The 21,781-nt window shown below is 27.8% G+C and overlaps 2 protein-coding genes across 4 annotated transcripts in view; one reads left to right on the forward strand and one right to left on the reverse strand.

Moving 5' to 3' along the window:
- Positions 1–2,364: 2,364 nt before the first annotated feature.
- On the reverse strand, positions 2,365–3,183 carry LOC119682325 (protein KRTCAP2 homolog). Its single transcript, XM_038095737.1, has 3 exons — positions 3,098–3,183; positions 2,593–2,890; positions 2,365–2,538 (listed from the first exon to the last, which is right to left on the reverse strand). Exons 1-3 carry the CDS (start codon positions 3,105–3,107, stop codon positions 2,412–2,414), a joined length of 435 nt encoding a protein of 144 aa, XP_037951665.1. The 5' UTR covers positions 3,108–3,183; the 3' UTR covers positions 2,365–2,411.
- Positions 3,184–7,060: 3,877 nt separating this feature from the next.
- LOC119678882 (dihydropyrimidinase-like) overlaps positions 7,061–21,781 on the forward strand; it is a 37,841-nt gene continuing 23,120 nt past the window's right edge. For 2 of the 3 annotated variants that reach the window (XM_038090961.1, XM_038090963.1), the window contains exon 1: positions 7,061–7,462. The gene's annotated coding sequence lies outside the window, so the exon portion shown is untranslated. The remainder of the gene's footprint in view (positions 7,463–21,781) is intronic. The other variant, XM_038090962.1, reaches the window with a different exon arrangement.

Consider the following 21,781-nt stretch of genomic DNA (forward strand, 5'->3'; position numbering starts at 1 on the left):
AAAAACATAGAAAACATAGAGAATTTTATTTTCTTATTTTTATGAGGATTTTTATCAGTATGTCTTACTGATTGTTTAGATACAATACGATATAAGGAGCACGAAATAGAAGAATGCTATACAAAAACTGCAAGAGTACGAAAACACCTCTGCTGCGTCGTCAAAATGAATCAGCTGTTTTTGCAGCCGTATCAGATTGAGCAAAGAAAAATAAAAATATAACAATGCCGCGAACAAGTGAAATACAAAAATATATAGATATTTTAATTGAAAATAATGCTTTTAATATTCTGACTGAAGGTATTAACATATAACATATAAATTCTATTTTTCCTGCAGAAATTCTATTATTTGGAGCTGCAACCTTTTCTTTTTAGTTGCTGGTGCTCTGTCTTCTATTCTTATCTGAAAATAATTAGAAAATTTTAAATAACCAAAATTTGTATATTTTAACGAACTTACCTTTCGCTACCAAACTCAAATTTAAAAATGAGAAGCAATAAATGTCAAAACAGCTGTTTTCTGGCATTTTTGTTTTGTTGCAAGCAAATATACATAGGTTGTAGTATAGGAAAATTGCAAATAATTTTCACAAAATTGCATGAAACTTTGTGCACGTATTTTGTTGTTATCAATTGCATGCTTGTAAGATCTGTGCATTTTTTGCACCTTGCAATGAGTTTGCAAGAGAGAGTGAATACCCCTATTTATTTTTATTGGAGAGTTGTATTTTCTTATTTTTTCACAAATTTTTTTTTTACTATTTTTTTTACTGGTTCTTTTGTTTAGGTACGAATGAGGGTAAAAACAAAAAACGATATACTTTTATTTAAAAGTTATTTCTGATAAAATTAACAATTTTCATTGGAGTCTTTTTAAATCTAACTGATTTGAATAAATGGCCAAAAAATAATATAGTATGACAAACAATATCGTAAAATTTGAAATAATTTTTATGCCCAAAGCATTTCTTGCCACAGAATTTTCTTTCTTGCAACGTCTGTCCAATATCACCAATATAGTCATAAAAGACATTTGCTTGCTTTATTAAAGTGACATTTTGTTTGCTCGGCCTGAAATAGAAGTAACTTTATTGCTATTTGACTCTACTATCTATCGTGTAGATCACGGCTGTCCAGACTAGACACCATCGCTGGCCAATACAAATCACTGTACAGATTAGAGGGCCGTAGATATATACGTTCATAGTTGTTTTGGAGAAAAATAAAGATACCATATACCATAAAAATAAAATAATGTAGTTTTACCAGTGCATTAAAAAAATATTTGCGTAATTGTAGTACATTAAAATAATGTCGCAGGCCGCACAAACATTAGCCGCGGACCACATGCGGCCGTACTTTAGACAGTCCTGATGTAGATCATTAGATATGACAACAGAATGTAATACGTAACATTTGATATTATTTATATGTAAAATTGTTAGATTTTTGTGATTTGAATATACAATTTCTTACATATGTATATAATTCTTTATTAAGGCAGCTTTTATATCTTTTTTGTTCTGAGGAATCCGACGTCTTGGCACAATCACTCTTTGGAACAGTCCAATGCAGAATAGAATGGCTACTGTGCGGAGAGAAACCACACACTCATATACCATAATTATTCTTAGTTTTGTGTTAGGTAAATAATTTGTATGATATCAATTTATTCAAAATCTTCAAGAAATGGTGTATGGACTTAGACCTTTGAAAAAAAGACATATCTCTTTGTAAATAAACAGGCAGAATAGATTAATTAAACTTCTATCTTTAAGTATGTTTGCTGTAATAATTATTATTTTTATTCAAAATCCATACAGAAATTTGCTAAATACATGGCAAAGCTTAGTCCGCTAAAGCCTCATAAAATTCGTTGAATAACTATATTTATACGTATGTAGTCATGATACAAACACATATACGTAGATTTATCATGTATGTATCATAACCGAATTATCCAATAGCACCCTCTCGTTGTAAAGTACATTTTTGCGTAAGGGTCTGGCTAAAGTATATTGATAATTGTAAGTATAGTATAAACATAAAATAATATAGGGTTGGATGGAATCAATTTTTGATTAATGAAAATATTACTATACCTATATATAATTAGGTATAAAAATTATGTATGTATAATTAGATTATATCCGTATTATTTAAAATCCAAGGATTAAAACCATCTAGAACCCTTGGCAAATATGTATAGTTACAATAGTTAATAAATTTAAAACAATTGAATAATTCAGCAACCATATTTTTTATTGGAATGTTCGAATTGCGAAAATATTTTTTAAAGTATAGTTAATATTTTTAATACGAGAACATTACAATTTAATACATTATATTCGAGTTTTGTATACAAAAGTTATTAGTTGATATTTTGTTGCCTAACTTTTTTTTTTCAATTCATTTATTTTTTTTATTGCCACCCTTTTTTGTAGCTGATATCGCCTCCGCAGTTGTTAATCCCTTTCCGTAATATTTCACCGAAACTCCGTGTACAAAATACAGGGTAATAATGGAGAATAAAACACTAAAACAATTGTTTAATGAGTTAATTAATTTGACAATTAAGTAATGTATTTACCAAGATGTTGCACTAACACGGTGGACCATAACTGAGGCGGCTGTAGCCAAAGTTATACAAAACAAAATCTCCGGAATAAATTTTGCTTGGTAATCGGCTCCAAACAATATCATTTCAATATTTGACACTGCAGTTAAACTCATTAAAAACAGCCAAGATCCAACGTATCCACCAAAAATGGTATTTAGTTGTGTTGCGCGAAACCATGGAATATTTAAACGTAAAGCAAAAAAACATATTGCACAAAATAGGCACGCTATTCCAGCGGATGTTGCGGAGCTCTTAAATAAAACGCCCGCTACAAAAAAAATGAAATATTTATTTTGTATATAAAACAATATGAACTGCAGCTTTATTTTCCAATTGGTTTTAACAGGTTAAGCCGGTTAACTATTTTAGATTTAGTTATTCTATATTCTGCCAGCAACATATATAGCTCAATCAAATGCACAATAAAGCAACGCAATTCTTAGAAAATATATCCATTATTATAATTGTTATTTACTTGTAGCCATTATTATAAATATATTGGGAGGTACTCAAATAACCACTTATATCTAGTCAGTAATAAACAAATGTTTACGAATTTTCCAGTGTTGTAAAATGTTGTTATATTGAAATGAGTAATCGGTTAATTGATTTTTCAAGGATTTTGTGAACTTGTTGCACAAATTAATTATTGAGGTATTCACTACATTTACGCGAGCCTTAAAAGTTGTTTTAAGGCTCTTAAAATCGATTTTAAGATCGCGTAAACACCCTAAATTGAATTTTGCTTAAAAGCACTTTTAGCTTACTAAATGTAGTTTAACATCACTTTTAGTAAGAAATGTCACTTTTAATCTTTGCGTAAACACCTTAAAAGCAGTTTAAGGTTTGAATTGTCAGCTGTTAACAGTAAATAGGTACAAATAATTTGAATTTTATTACAAATAACACTAACCAAATAACTAAAAATATGAAGAAAAAGGAAATGAAAAGAAAAAATTGGATGAAAGAGGAAAAAGAATGTTTAATTAAAATATTTGCAGAAAAACAAATAATTAAATTGTTAGACGGCAAAAAATATAGAAAAAGCCTAATTGCATCCCAGAATCTAAATTAATTAAACTTGTTTATTTTTTATTCTCTATTTGAAAATCTTAACTTTACCGTAATGATGACTATATATTTAAAACATTTTAGTTTAGTTTAAGTTAAGTTTATTATTTTCAATTATTTAAATTTGTCATTAAGCACAAATTGTTATAAATATATTATATTATATATATTATATTGTTATTATAAAAAAAAATAAAAAAAATTATAAATTAATTAATTTAAAATTGGTTTCTTCTACATTATTTTTTTAATTGCTTCTATGTAGAAGTGGAAATTTTCTCGCCAAGTACGCGCATATATGATCTCGCATAAGTTGTCCGGACGACAAATTTTGTCGATTGTACATATGTTCAGGTTGGGAATATTCAACCCTTCAACGAAAGTATTTTCTGCTGGTGCCATTTTATCCTTAAATAAATCTACAAGCCTGAAAAATATTTGTCGATTCACTCTAAAATCAACAATCCATTGTTCATCGTCATAGAACTACAGAACTTCAACATCCCACCATTCCGAACTTCTCTTCCTTTTGCTAAAAGTTCTTATTCGTGGTGGAAGCTAAAAACAAAAATGCATTCTAAATATTTTATGAAAAACTTTATAAAAACATTTACATACATTCATTAAAGCCTCATTAGCGGAACTTATTGCCATTTTATTAAAGAGCTGCAATCGCATTTCTCGTAATTTTGTAAATTTTTTACGAGATGTTTTAAAAATCTGCATTGTTGCTTCATTATTATTTTCTACAATTTTGGTTATATTTCTTTTTGCAATAAAAGTAAAACAATTTGTAGTTTTACTCTATTCATTTTAAAAATGTTTAAAATCAACATTTCTGTTTACTGTTAAACAGCTGATTGATTGACAGCTACCTTAAAAGTGCTTTTAATTTTTGTGCGTAAACGCTCTAAGAACAAATTTTAAAATCAGTTTTAAAAGTGATTTTAAGACTCGCGTAAACGTAGTCATTTAAACAGAATTAAATAACTTGGTAATCAGTAGTTTTACGTACATATTTTTACAGACATATTTTCATATTAATTATATATTATTTGTTACAATTGAAATAAATTGTGGACTTTGTGCATTTTATGAAAAAATCTTTGCATTACACTTTATCTTAAAGTTAAAAAAAAATATTTTTAAATTTTTTTTTAGTTTAGTTTTTTTTAAAACCATTTCTCAATTTTTTTTCACTTCTTTTTATTTTTTTTAAGATCCTTTAATTTTTTTATTTGCTTGTTTATTTAATTTTTGATATTTTTCTTTATATAAATTTTTGTATATTTTTTTAATTGTTTTCGATTGCATCAGGTAAGTTGAAACGTAAACGACCAATTATTTATTTTTTTGTTCTTTTAATAATAAAAATAACAGTACATTGGAGTGGAAGCATGATGCCGTCATAAATGTACGACGGCACAAAGGTTGAGAAAAATAACATTGATCTGCAGTACGAGAAGTATGATGACGTCAAAAACGTAAAAATAATGCTGCACTATAGCACGAGCATGCTGATGTTATAAATTATAAAAATACACTGTCACGTATTAGTTTTTTTTAATAGAAAGATATATATTTTTACTCCTAATTTTGACATTTATTATTGAGAAACGCTGTTTTGATCAATGTGTCAAGGTACGCAAGGCCTCGTCACTGTGACAAAATTTAAATCGCAATTTATCGCTTGCCCTCATTCTCAATATTTCATTTTACATTGAAAACAACAAAAATTTCAAATGACACTCTATATAAAATGCCTTGGATCATGATTTAAAAGAGTATAAAATTTTCTGGACCATTCTTTATATGACTCTCTTATATGTGTCTTAAGCATAATACCAATAAGAGTACTACTTTATACATATACAAATATGAATGTGTTTATAATTAATAATTATAATTTGACAATTAATTAAGTAAACTGCTGGAGGATTTCGGCATCTTCTTCCTTATTTCTCTTTTATTATAATTAATTTAGTGAAAATGTAGATAAAAAATATTTTCTAGTATATCCTCCCATGGCATAATCGTAATTAAGGCACTAGCGCAGAGTTACAGTTGATCTTCATAACAAAAAAATAATTATTCTGTTCAACTTTACTTATATAAATAATATATAATATGGTATAAAAATTTTAAGCAATTAGGTAATCGTATGTTTCCACTGGCTTCGTTAGAACACTTAACTTACTTAAGATTGCTAAGTAAATTTCATTAACTATACAAAGAGATTCCGTGCTTTTTAACTTACTTAAAAATATAGTAAGACCAAAATTGACGAATGCAATATTGCAAATGATCGAAATTGTCGAAATTTTACTTTTTTGACACATAAAACAAAATGTGAATGCAAACAATAAACAAATCAAAATAAACAAGAACTAAGAATTTTTTAAAATATTTGTTTTTTATGAAAAAAATATATATGATATATAAAAATATATAAATGAGTTTATATATCAAATATATATTTAATATGCAAGAACTGCTGCATTCATATTTTAAACAATATCACACACATTATGTATTAATTTCTTTGCATTTTCTGTGTTTTCTGCAAGTCTTCGAACCGTTATTTTTTCTGTTTCGGTTTTCGTTCCAATTCAAAACAAAAAAATCGGGTCGGTTGTGATTTTCGCTCCGACAAAAACATCGGTTTTTAAATAACATATATTACCATAATATTATTTTATATTTAGACGCGCTCAGTAGCGTCATAACTTGGTAAAATCGTAAAATTTTGTGTATAGGTATGTGTTTATTTTTGTGAAATTACGACGTTAAAGAGTTACGGAGGTATGCCTAAATACCTCCATTATAATATTATATTATGGTAGATACTAGTTTATATGGCTTTCCTTTAAAATAAATTTTTTTCTAAAATTTTCATTATTTTATGAAGTTTGAGCTCAAAAATAGGAACATATTATTCACAATTGAAAAGTTTATAAAATTGACAAATTTGGTTAATAGCGCTCAAAAAAATTTTCAATCATCAACTACTTTAAATATATATTCCAGTTAATGAATAATTTTCTATTTTGATTCAATAGTCTGACTAAGCAGCACTAAGCCAGCGCAACGTGACTACAGAAGTACTATTGCTATCGATGACTTGTGCTAATGTAAACGACAAAAAGCTTAATGTTACAAGTATCTTACTAAGTAAGCAGTGGAAACAAGGTATAAAATTTATATTATCTAAACTTTGTTTCAGTTGAGATTTATATTTTTTATGGTATTGGCAACCTTATGCTACATAATAATGATGAGTACATAAAAGATCAGCAGAGCGCATGCACAAAAGTTTTCCAATTGTGATTTTTGTAAGCAAAACTAAAATTTTCCACTTTGCAATTTCAGTCGAGTGCGGAGCTTTGTCGGACGTAAATGCCAAGTGATTCTCTACGTTAGAGTGGGTGTACATAAATAATTTTATACATATTTGTGGCTATTGAAAAATACAGAATATAATATTGGTGTTTGTAACGATTTTCTCATTTGAAAACAGTTTACACACACAACGAAGCGTATAGAAGTGCTATTGAATTTTCTTGATTTTAATCGGAAAATCTAATAAGAAAATCATAGAAGCTTAAGTGAAAACAGGGGATAAACATACAAAGTAAAAAATTTAAAGGTGTTCCGGTGTGCGAAATTAATAACAATATATATATATATATATATGCAATATTAGTTTAATACGTAATAAGCGGCATATTTTACAAATTAAATTGTTTTGTTTTTTGCATAAATTAAAAAGGTAAGTTTTAATTTTTTGTGTATACATTATTAATAATTTTGAAATATCATGTGTTGCTATTTAAAAAAAAAATCCAATTGACTATTATACATATGTATGTGCTGAGTAGAATATTGAATTTTTCGGTTTCTACATTATTTTTAAGATTTTGTTTCTTTTGAGTTATTCGTTTTTAGTTCCCTATTTTGACACGCCTATTAACGCATATAATAAAAATACCAACAACAACATTGTTGGTAGTCACAAAACCGTTATTTGCTTGGTACGTTACCACAATTTACTATTTATGTACGCAAGTTGCAAAGAAATAATTGTGTTTCGCGCAGACTTGGTTTCTACAATAATAATCATAAAACTATTGGTAAAATAAAAACAAGAAATATAGCAAGCAAAGAGGTGAAAAACGGTAGCATAACTAGTAATAAATAAAGCAATGTCAATAACAACAACACATAACATATGGCAAAATGTATGACTTAACTTGTCTCGTCTTAAATGGCAGTTGAGACGCTTATCATTTAAAGGGAAAAATATGCTGGCCAATAAAGTTTGCCATAAATGCAGCATTAGTTTTATAATCTTCAGAAAGTGGTTTTGACTATTTATAAAAAATTATTACATGTAAAAATGATAAAAATATTTAAAAGAAAATTCACGTTAATTCAAGTCTTAAGAAAAATTATTTATCGATTTAACAAACTTGAAGTTTTTTTCATTGTCAATATTTTTTTGTTTTACATATGGAATTATATTATTTTTATGGTTATTTCAACAAGTTCAGTAAAATGAACTTGTTTTTATTTTTTCAAAACTGCAATTATATTAAATCGATTTAGCTTTAAATTAAAATTTCTTTGAACTTGTAGAAAATAGTTTAATTAAAAATATGTAATCTGTTAGGTGACTAAAATATGGCTATGACAATCACGACAAAATAACAGGCTCGTAACCTGTCAAAATGATGGTATGTTATGTTGATAAGGATCAATGTTTGTCAACATGTTGACATACAATGTTGTTGAGGATGCACACGTTTTAGCATCTTGACAAGCATAAAGTTGTTGCTTACGTCGTATAAGTATTAATATTTATGTAAATAATATTTATGTAAATATTTTCTTTGAAAGTAAAAATATTTATTTAATATAATATGGTATTTTAGTTTAATCTTAATTAATAAGAGTTTTGAAATATAGTATAAACTCGCAGTTCATTGTACAGTTCAAATTCAAATTTACTTTATTTAATATTGAAATAAAGTTAGGTTTAGTACGTTGAACGCAGTGAAGTTTTAGTAATTATTTGCAAAATAATAAAAATAATAAAATAAAACAGTTTAGAGAAGAATAATAGCTCTTTGTTATTAATAAAGCAGTGCATTGTGACCACAATAGATTTTTTGAGCTAATAACTGACATTAATCAAACAGAATATATTTAGCATGTCAAATGAAAACTTAGCAGATCTTCTGGTCTACATCAAAGCCGAATATTTACAAGAAATAGACCCAGACATTTCATCTCTTTCCAAGCAAAGGTGACATTTTGTCAGCTAAGATATAACCTTCCCGTTGACACGCTAAAATAGTTTAAGATCAATTGTTAAGTAACCTTATATTTATTCCATTGTGGAGGGACATCACTTGGTAGTTCTTAATGAAATTGTTCCTTAGTTTGGCGGTTACCCGAAGTGCCTCGTCAGTGGCAGCGTGTTATTAATTATTCAAATATTAAAATTCACAACTACTATTAGTGAAAATATGATAGCTTAATTGTTTTTTTTTTAACAAAAGGACTTGTGGTTGTTATTTTATTTGTATTATATAATGTTACTTTTGCAGCTTTGATTTTTAAACTGAAATACATCACATTGAAATCATGGTTATTTCCATTAATTTGTTTTTTATTTAAAATGTGTTTGCTTGTCATTCATGTTTGAATATGATTTCGATCAAGTGTGTGCGGCGGAGTTTGTAAAACACATTTTGCAAATCAAGGGTTTGATTTTATTCGCTACATTCTGAATTAATATATTATCTTTATTATACATATTTAACGGAACTTGGTTAACCGTTATTGAATCATTTCATATAGGGTTAAATTCGGTTATTACACTAATTTGAAAGATCCACTTAGACTATTGTGTAGCTATATAAAACTCAGTGGACGTAAATGGAGTTTTAATTTAGAAATCGTTAAATAATCTTTAAGACTGGATCCTGCAGTTCACTAAGATTGTCTACAAAATAAATTGGAAACATATCTTTCTATGTTGTGTATGTGCTGGATACTGTCATAATTCATAGCAGATATTAATTACTTTTTTAATTTTTTACTTAGTTTGGGCAAGAGTTAATGAAAAAAGTTTTTCATAGTTTTATTTTCATAGTTTTGTTTATCAATTGACTAACTTATTAGCAAACCGATAATGAGACTTATATCTTTTATGAGACATCTTTCATTGTTGTTGTTTTCAATGCAAATAATAAAATTGAGAGTGAGAGAAAAAATAATATGTCGGTTGAGAGGTACTCTCATCGTCTTCCTAAGATGAGAAGACGATGAGATCTCCTTCCATGCTAGGAGAACTAATCTCCTAGCATTGTTCCCTAGTTTACAGTGACCTGTAAGTAAACCTACCAAAAGACCTATATCTCTACGGGACATGTCAATGAGAATTTTGGATTTCCTTTTATTGGAATGAATTTCATACAGATGTCTGCATATCGTTGAGTCTTTCTATCTTTTGTTAAAAATTTCAGTACAGGAAAAATTCAGTAACAATTTACATGATGTTAGCGATATACCCAGATTGTTTAGTTGTTCACAATTTGTTATCTTCTATTCTGTAGATACACATTCATTGTTATATTTTAGCTCTATAATTCCTACAGGTGTTGTAAGTTTTGCATTAACTTAAAATAGATAATATAAAAAAATAACCATGTGTGTGTGAGGATGTACTAAAAGTTTTAACAAAGTCAAAGTACTATTTTTTTTGTTTTTTATTATAATAAAATTAGTTTATTTTGTTTAAACTGTTTTTATTCTCATGGTACATACAAAAGTTTCATTGCACACTAGACGCTTGAAGAAAATTATCGATTTTCGCTTTTAGGCGTTGTGGTGCACATGAAAATTGTTACCATGCAAACCTTTTGGCAAAGGATAAGGATATACGCACGCGAACTGAGGGCACAACTTTAATTATGTTTTGACGGCAAAAAAGCCGGAAATATTTAAAAAAAAAAGTTAATTGCACAAAAGGATACTTTAATTATAATTTCTTAAAATAAAGTTATGTAGAAATAAAATTTCTGAAGCAATTCACAAAGGAGTTAAGATATGTTGATAACAATTTATATACCAACATGTTTATAAACTTATACTTATAAACAGAGTTCTTTCTTAAAAAAAAAGAGTAAACGTAGTAGATAATTGCTTGGTCCAAGAAACGAATAAAAAAGTATGGGAGATGAAGTCAATTTGCAAAATTACACCAGATATAGATACTCTAGAACATTTTTTTTTATTTGACAATATGTCTTTATTGAATCGCTTTTAATTAAAGCATAACAATAACTTTTAGAATCTTATATTAAAAATTATTTTGTATAAACATACTATAATGAAATATATAATGATTTGTAAATTATTTCAAGGGGCTCTGAATAAGTAGCCAGGGCTTATTTACTAGATATCACGGCGTATAAGTTGAATTAATCAGGGTGAACCTTAGGAAAGCAGGATGGCGAGTCTATCATTTCGTTTTACTCTAGAGGAAGTTGTCAGATTAGCAAAAAGTCTAGCCAGCGGTTTCAAGAAAGTCTAGTCACATGATTTTCAAGACTTAAAATATGTTTGAAGAACATTTAAATCTTAGGCCAAAAAATTCAATAATTAAAAGATGATTCATTTCAATAATATAATTTCATTCACTTATATTTTAACTATTTTTAAAATCTTAAAATTTATTATTTTAATGAATAAAATTTTATTTATTATTTTGATTTTTAAACAAGATAATTGGCCAATTGTTTAAATCATACATAACTTTTTAAATTATGTTTAAAATTTATATATTATTGTCATCAATGTTTCGACTATAGTCTATAGTTATTTTCAGTGGGACAAATGACCAATTAGCTCGTTAAAAAAATAATAATAAAATTTTAGAAGCTCATATATATGTCTCATTTGAGCAGAATAATAATTTGTTTTTATTTTTAGTAAATACAAAGCATCTAAAGCCGTAATCCGAAATTTTGACCCTTTAAAACTATTGGGAAATAATATATAGAGAACAGATACCAACTAGTGTCCGTGAAATTTTAAACCTAAGAATTCCTTAGGAATAACTTAATGTATTTATATTATATATTTTACTATACACACTTAATTAATTTTTCAAGTTACGGCTTATGTCATGTGGTATATTCCTTATTTAGTTGCTTTCTTTAATTACCAAAGTAAATATATATAAATCTCTATTTGAATAAAGAAAGAAGTAGAAGTAAATCTATATAAGCCATAGTCTAGAGGATATGAGTATGATTAGATTAGAGTAGAGTAGAGTCAGGTAGAATTGATTTGTGAAGTTGGATGTGATGTGAAGTTGAAAATATGACTATATACATAGGCGAGGTTCTTTAAATCCGTAGTTTCAGCGAAGGAATACTTATTATAATTCAGATAGCGAGCAAGCTTAAAGGATTTTGAAAGAAAGTTTCGTCGGCTATGCGGTCGATATTTGAGATCGAGTAAATGAATAAATTTGAATCACGTAAAAAGTACGTGTTCGAGGGGTTTATTGATGTAATGTGAAGTGGGTATTACTTTGGTGGTTTGGTGGTTATAGGGGTTCGTTTACCCTTCGGAAGGATAGAAAATAAAAATCTTAATAACATCCATGATCTAAATATGAAATTTAAATAATTCATAACAAGAATTTCAATTAAACAATTATGGAATGTAATCGTTTTGAAGAAATATATATAATAATGTCTTTAATGATGTTTTAGAAAGAATTAAGTGATGAATGAAATAAGGTATGGTGTTTGTATTAGTTTTCTTTTGTGTAAACTATTTACTCTTATAAATACTTGCAGTAATAATAAAGTTCAACATAATTTAGATGTTTTAATCTAAATTATTTAAAGATTAGAACAACTATTGCTTCTACTCGTATAATTTGAAACATGCATTTGTATATGTGGATATTAGTGTGTATAAATACAAATGGGTTTGACGTCAAATAGAATTTTTTTGCAATATATTTCTATTTTATGTGTTGTTCTATATTTACTACATTTTATAGAATTGATTTAGTTTTCAAATTCCAACGATAATAACGCGAAATAATTACACTTTTATTAAAGAAGAGCAATTTATTTAATAATTTAATGACATCCGATAAGACTTAACTTCATTTTGTTGATTGACAAATGAAACAAACAGTTTTTTCAAGTGCAAACTAAATAAACTAATATTTCTAATATTAACAATTTTGTATTCCTTCAAATTGCTTAGACTTTTATTTAATTAAATATTAATTAATTTTTGTGTGGGAGCAATAAATTGGTAGCCTACATACCATATGCTAATATGGGCCATTGAACCTCATAATAATTTCTCATTTGTATTAATTATATGCTTAACTTTTTATGTTAATTTATTGTTATAAATTATTATTTGTTTATGCAAATTGTTTAAAGTAAAAGTATAAATTACTTCCTCTACTAACTATTAATTTCGTTTAGGTTAAATGTTTTAAATATTCATATAGGATAAATCTTTTAATATCAAGTTTCTGATTAGAGCAATTTAAGTGCGTTGGTATTTTTACTTCAGGTATTTCGGTTGGTATTTGGCGTTTTAAACTTTATATATATATATGCTATATATAGTATTTATTAATTCTTTTTGTATAAAGCGTTGTATACAGGTTCACTACGACACCGGAATTTATTTCTAGCTGCGCTATATGCTTTTCGCTTTCTATTCCGATATATTCTGGGCTCTATTCCGATTTTCCGCTGATAGATTTAAGTAAAGACAGCCTTTTCGTAAAACTTTAACTATGTTTTATGTCAATAGAGATTAGTTTTTGAGATATCGGGCTGGAATGTTGAAAATGAAACCCACTAACAACATAAAGACGTAGTGTAGTAGAAAAATTAATACAAATAGCTGACTCTACTAAAATCCAGAATGTTTATATAGATGCATTTCAAACATTTATAGCCCTAACGATAGATTTTCTTGACTTAATTAAAAATTTTGGTGCTGTAAGCTAGCACTTTCATTTGCTAATGTTTTCATTTTTATATTTTTGTTGTGGTGTGTAGCAAATATGTTTGTAATTAATATGAATTTAATTTAGTAGGGCAATTCATATGCAATTTAATATTTTTTATATATGATTTGATAACACTTACCATATAAGTGGCGTGAAAGATTTTTATTCAAAATATTTTAAAAGTGTTTATTTTTGAAATCGAATTCACCCAAGTAGAAGGCAGTTGAAAGTTATTTTATACTATGCCAGACTTTAACATGCTACAGCAGAGTCATTACATGTAGCAAGTTATATTCTGTTATTAACAATATATGTACAGTATGCAATATACCTCTTTCATTCTGGTGTGAAATTTGTTCATTTGACCTTAATATCATATAAAACAAAAAGTCTGTGGCACATTTTTGAGTCTTACGATAAAATTAATACTAAGTTTAAGTAGAAAACAATATGAGATGTGACATAACTTCCTATAGAGTACTGAATTATTTTTATTATTGATGTACCGTGGCTCAGATGGTCTATTGTAGCAATTACAGTTTATGAACCGATCAACAAGATTTTAATGAGCTTGATTGTTCCGAATTGTTCAATATATTATGAAGAGCAGTTTATTTCCTAAATGGATAAGTTTACTGTTACTCAGTTTATGGCATTCACAAAACCATCAGATACTTCAGTGCTTTGTCAAGAAGCAGGTTAGAATTTTTATATCTATTCTGGTCAAAATAACAAGTCTATTAGATACCGTCTTAGGTGGGTTAATGAATTTCTTAACCTGTTTTTGACCTTTTCAGTTATGTAGTTTATTTTACAGTGGAGGTCTTCCCAGTATCTAAGTACAGAATTTCTAAATGATTGATACATTATTTATTCATTTCCAAGATAAATATGCTGCATAAATTTCATAATACTAGAATTTTAACTAATAGATGTAATAGTAAATAACAGTAAGTTTTTCAAGCATAACAGTAAATATATTATTTACTAATGCTTTTTAGTGCCATAAACTAGCACTTTGATTTTTGCTTATTTTATTATATGTAGGTTTATGAGTTAACTTAATAATTGAAGCAGATTCTTGCGTTGGTGGAAGGAAAATATTTAATTAGTAAATGGTATGAATTTAATTTTGAAGGACAATTTATGGTATAACAAAAAAAAAATTGAATTGTAAACTTAAATTCCTGAAATCTTTATAAAATTTTTCTTATCAATCTCTTTAAAGCTCTAAAATTTCATTTAGGATAAATTTATGAAGTTGTAAATGAGATGTGAAGACCCCAAACTTACAGACTGTTAGTTCTATTCTATTCTATAGTAATAAATATTTTATTTGTATTGTGACTATTTTTAGTCAGAAATATGAGTATTTCAATAGGAGATGATGAAGAATATCTGTTTTAATTATTTCATAAAAAATTTTATCTTTGCATTGATCTCGGATATTTGGAAAAATGATAAAGTAGCACGAATGCCAGTGTGAATTGCTGTATATGTGGAACGGCGTGAGATCAACTCACACTGTGAGTGCAACATGCGTTAGAAATAATTTTCACGAATTGGTATAGAAATTTATTTTCTTATTGAAAAAGCCATAAAATGCATTTCTACACAAATAAACCGAAAGAAATATGGCAAAACTAACGAAAATTTCATGTTTTATGAAATTTAATGTTGAGAAATTATTGTGAAAGTACATCTAATATCCATGAAAATGGTGCAAGGGTGATGAGATAATAAACTTTGGGCTTTTCAATTCAAATGAACAAATTTACTTAAAAGAACTAGTGGGTTAATGACAAATACACACGATGCTATAGAAATAAGTCTAAGAGCAAATGACGAGCAATAATTACTAATACCGGATAGATGGAGGTACTATACACTTAGTGTATTTATGCAGAGTTTCATTTTTAGTGCAAGTGTTTTATGCATTTGCGTGTAATATTGTTTCTGTGTGTTGTGTTCTAATTTCGTATATATTTTGTATATATAATATATGTATGTATAGTACACATGCACATATGTTTCTAATAAAATTTATTTTGATAAATTTTGAACTTATTTTCACTGCACACAGACAACAAAAATATTTGATAGACATAACATATAAAAACAAATATATGTAGTTTATAAAGTATTCAATAAAAACATAATTGTTTTTTAAATTTAAGTTAAAATTTAAAACTTTATTTTTAAATTTTATTTTATTTTATTTTATTACATATTAATAAAAAAAAATTAATAAAAAAAATTATGATGATTTTTTTATTATTTAATTATTTGACAATACTCGAAACAGCTGTATGGTCAGCCAAAAATTCAATTAATTAAAATAATATAAAAACAATTTTTGGTGTTGTAGTTTACTACTATTAGAAACCTCTCTATAAAAACATGAGTTATAAAAAAAAATGATTTTTTTAAAAGTTAATTATACAAATGCGATCTTATCTAAGATAATAAGCAAGTTTTAAAAAAATATAATAATAATTTATATTTGAATAAAGTATTCGTGTTGCTGTAAAGCTAGACTTTCTTTGTATAGTGACAAAGAAGCATTATTATAGCTTATAACAAAGAAAGAAATAAAGGACAAACACAAAAATTTATTTTAATTTTATTGAAGTTTGGCTGACCATACAACGCTGTTTCGAGTATTGTCAAGTACTCTTCATCAGTAGTCTTTGGAAATAATCGAATTTTATTTAATTAGTTTATAGTCCGTATATAATTTGTTTGGACTGCAAGTGCCAGGCTTAGAACTCGTGCCTGTCAAATTAGAAGCGATGACTAATTGTGTTTATCCACAAGAAGCCAAGGCTGCACAATCTTTCAATGCTAATTTATATTTATGTTTAGTATATATGATATTTGAAATATACAGACATGTGCGAAAAGTTTTGCGACCGAACTTTGGATGTCTGTTTTGCTTTTTCGATGAATATGAAATGAATATGTGATCAAACAACACTCGTACATAAACTATAGGATAATTTCTGATCTTGAGCATCTAGCTCTTAGTAATAATAGCAAGAAAATGCATTTACTCGAAACGTGTTTAAGTCGCTTGTTATAACAGGGGTATTCCCTATTTTAAGTAATGAGCTCGGTAACCGAGTAATGCTGTAACAATGAAACGCAGTTATAATAAAAAATTAAATGAGTTGTCACTGTCAAATTTTCATTTTGCGTTCAAAGCAACAACAATTGCGTGACGTGACTGCTGAGCTTGTTACTCGTATTAGTGAATACTTTTGTTACAAGAGGGGCGTTCACGGTCTAGCGTAACGAATAACATAGTAACAGTGCAAGGCGGTAACGACAAAATACATTTGGAGTACCTATATTCAGTTGTTTGTAGTCTACAGTGTTACATTTCTCAATTACTCGAGATTACTCGATTACTCGACTCAATTACAGGGCGAAGGAACTAATAGTCCATTTCCTTATTCTTAGTTAACTTTAAAATTAATTTTAGTACTAACTCAAAAATAAATAAATAACTATTTTTTGTTTATATTCACAGTAATTAGCTTTTAGAAGTATTTTGGTACGTTAGCTTTGGAGGTAATATTGTTTTATAAATCGATACAATCAGTTATGCTCACTGCTAAGAGTAACTGATTGTATTTTCAAGAAGTAATTTCCTTTCAGTCCCACCAAATTCTGGATGGGAATTCCTAATATTAGAAATTCTCCCAATACGTTTAGAAATATACTAAAAATAACGATCGAAATAGAAGCTAAGATTCTTAAAAAACAAACCTGACTTCAAAATATTTTCGATGTAATAACTTAAAAACAAAATTAAACTAACTTTGTTTTCTGTGAATTCACGTTTTGAAGTCGTTTTTGGATGGTCATTTTAATATTTAATCCATATCTCATCGCCTACAATGATTCGCTTTAAGAACGTAGTCGTTTAATATAACCGTTTAATAGAGGAAAATTAAACTCTCTCATAGAGATGCCTCGTAGAGATATCAGTCTTGCAGTAGGTTTACTAACAGGCCATTGTATTCTAGGTAATTATGCTAGAAGACTAAATCTCCCTTTCAACCATATCTGCCGCAGTTGTGGTGAAGCTGATGAAAGCGCCTCCCACCTACTTTGCTTCTGTCCGGTACAGTCACGGCGCCGCCTTAACATTTTAGGGGCTTTCTTTTTTGATAATCTTGGCTAACTTTAGGACCTCCCTTTAAATAGCATCATAAGCTTTGGCAAAGGTTCTAGACGGTTTTAACCCATGGGGTTTTAATAGTACGGTAGCACAATGGGCCTAAGTAGGTCCCTCTAGGATTGCCGGTATAGCCTAACCTACCTAACCTAATACAACCGTATAGCGTTGTCAGATATACAACGTTACTTGAGATCGTGAATACAACGAACATACCTGATTGTATCAATTTTAAAAATAAAATTCAACTTGTAAAGATCAACTTGATTTTTTTATTCTTGAATTAAATAGAAAACTATGATACTAATTTTGTTTTTAACCTTTAAAAATAACAAAGATTCAGTTATATCTTCTTTAATTCTTGTAGTATTTATCAGTAAGATAAGTAATTATCATCTTTTCTTTATTTTGTTTTAAATCTGTCTAGTCTGAACATAAAAAATAAGTAAATAATATAATATTACAGTAATTTTCAAAAAAAAAAACTTTCTAACAAGGCTTGCCAAGCTGTAAAATATTTATGCAAATTTTCACAGCGCTTCCTCATTAAATAATAATAAAAAACAATGCACAGTTACAGAATTTGGTCATGGTCCAGAAGCGAAGTAAAAACTATTATTTATACACTGACACACAGACTGACTGTTAAAATATCTAGCGAAATTATATAAAAAAATAAACACAACAATCATAAATATTAGATTATTAAGTACAGCAACAATAACACCACAAGCAACATCGAAAGCAGATACAAAAAGAGTGAAAAATTTAGCCTAGTGCCACAAAAAGTTGCAGAGATGTTTCTGAATAGAGTTATGGGTTATACGCGAATAAAAAAAAAGTACATACATATAATAAAAATGTGGACACTATAATTAGTCATATAGATCGTGAGAAGCACATAATATTTTAATTACTTTGCTCAATGTTTTTTTTTTCTTCTATTATTTAGAGATAATATATACGAATAATCGAATATCTGGTTAAAGAAATGGTCTCAACTTGAATGACAATTTTTTTAAAGATCTGCGCAAATAATTAATTTAAATTGCCATTTTAATTATCTATAGACACAACAGATAGTGCAATGTGATAAGTTCAGCAATGTGCTGTGATCTTAATTTGTTTGAACTGTCGTATCAAAAATCCAAAATTTAGATATATGTATATGTTTTAGAGTCATATTTAATATTATTCTCCAATGAAAAATAGCTACCCAAGCTTTAGTTATATGTATATATTTTAATATATATTTTAAAAGTATACTATAAATAATAAATATATTATACATGATATGATATGATATATTAATATTATTATATATTATATGACCTGGCGAACTTCGTGCCGCGTAACAGTCAATGAATGTTATATTAAATTTTAGTTAAACTAAATTTAAAAATTTATTAACGTAATAAAATGAATACAAAAAATTTATTATGTTCAATAGTTTATTAGGATATTAATATATAATCAATTATTTCAATGGTCTGTCAGCAAGAAGCTATGGGTTGCACTCCGATTGATTCTCTTCAGTAAAGTACCTTGTGATATACGATATTTTTTTTATCAGGTGCAAGAACAAATAAAGCAGATGGTTTGCCTACACGTGAACATGCCACGTACAATTGACCATAAGAAAAATGTGCATTTTCTAGATTCAGACCACAAACACTCAAGGATTGGCCTTGTGATTTATTTATCGTCATGGTGAATTCAAGCCGAATAGGAAATTGAATTCGTTTAAACTCTAAGGGCATATCGGTTAGGATCATCGGAATCCTCGGAATGAGAATTTCATTACTTTTGAATTTTCCTTTGAGTATCGTTGCGTGAGTCACATTGGCCATCAGTTTTGTTATCACCAATCGCGTTCCATTGCATAGTTTTGGTTGGTTTAGATTTCGAAGCATAATGACTACCGAATCATCCGTTTGTTGTAAATTGTGCGGTGGTAAGCCAGGCACATCCAAGGAGTTTAAAAATTCAGTTGGATAGTTGGTAGCTTCGTCTACGTTTGTTACACAATCAATAGATTTGAATGTATGTAGACCACCAACGATTTGATTTTGAATTACAAAGTTTAAGTCATCCACATCTTTGTTCTTAGCAGCCAAAATTGTTCGTTCACTCATCCATTTGTTATTTTTATGATTATCAGTGATGTTTCGAAATACTTCATTGATGAGTTCATCTTTTGATGAGACGAAATTGCAAAAATTTGAAGGAAATACAATTAGTCCGCTCGATTATTCAACAGGCACACGGCCATAACCGATTGTCAGCAATTGCTTGGAGAAATCTTCATATATTGATGACAGTATTTATTTATTATATTTGAAATTTATTATATTTGAAATATTGATGACACACAAAAATACAAAAAGAAAATCAGTATCACTCAAACTGTCATGCTGTTAACAGTTTGAAACAGAAATTTCTAAATTTATTATTTATGTTAAAATTAGTGGATTTTTCCAATATTTTCCAATATTTTATAATATATTCTGCTATTCGAAGCGGAGACGAATTCAACAAATCAAAGATAATTAAAATCGGTGCAGCCGTTCTTGGGTTATAAAAGTCTAATTAATACGACTTTCTTTTATGTATATACATTAATTATATAAAATATATAGATTAAAGGCTAATAGTTAAAATTTTTTTTTTTTAGTGAGATTATTAATAACTATTGTTTTAATGAAAAAAAAAGATTATTAATTAGTGGGGCGCTTTTAGATACGTTTCGATTTTCTTGTTGCGTATAAAGTTATTAGTTACTGAACAATATTTTGGAATGGAGTAGTGTGAGATTGAATCAACACATTTTGGCACCATATGTAAAAACAGGTACTCAGTTTATTTTTATTGCCTGTTATTATTATAGTCTCTGACTAGATAAACTATAACTTTCGCTTGTGGAATCGTTTATATACACATATATCTAACAAGGCGGTGTTATATCTTCAAACGTATGTTAATCGTATGATTTTAACTGTTGCTTATTTTAATGATAAGACTTAAAGGAATTAGTTACATTCGCGTTTGATATGTGACTATCGCTAAATAATTTTTATGTATAAAGATAATTTAAATTTTGTTATGGGTTTCGAGTTCAGATTATAATTAAACTACTTAGGATTCACAAAAATTGATATTTTTGTCTATAGTTTTTATAAATTTTTATTTTTATTTTTTTATTACTTTCAGATTGACGAAATAGCTTTTTCTAAAAATTTAACTAATTATACAATTCACTTATAATCACACATAATTCACTCATCATCTTCAAGATATTAATTAGTACTAAATTCAATATCTTATAAACCAAATTAAAGAAGATAGTGATTAAAATTCTCACTACTTAATTTATTGATTGATTTATTAATCGATTCAATGGCTAAGTAATTTGTTAATTGATTATGTGATTGATGGCTGTAGTGTAAAAGTATAAAAAAATCTTACGTTTCAGTACGTTTCATCGAAGCTAACGCTACACTCAAGGTAATTCTTTAACCGTGTTCTGAAGTAGAATGAGGAAAGTGTAGTGCATAATAATGATGGAATTAATACACGATAGTAAAAGAGAAATTGGAACATCTAAGTAAACAGTGTGAAACTAATAGTTTACTTATGTAAACAACATTTTTTTTTTAAATAATACTAAACGTTTATTTTCTCTTTTTCTAATCTTCTGAAAAATTGTGGCAAATGATGCCACAGTTGTTCCACGCAAGGGCACAATGAGTGACAGTACGGAGCGGGTCACCTACTAACTTCATGACAAACCTAACACAATTATGTCACAAAATGCGTGGGTTTGGTGTGTTCACGATGTT

Source organism: Teleopsis dalmanni, chromosome 2 (genome assembly GCF_002237135.1).
Source record: "Teleopsis dalmanni isolate 2A chromosome 2, ASM223713v2, whole genome shotgun sequence".
Taxonomy (NCBI): domain Eukaryota; kingdom Metazoa; phylum Arthropoda; class Insecta; order Diptera; family Diopsidae; genus Teleopsis; species Teleopsis dalmanni.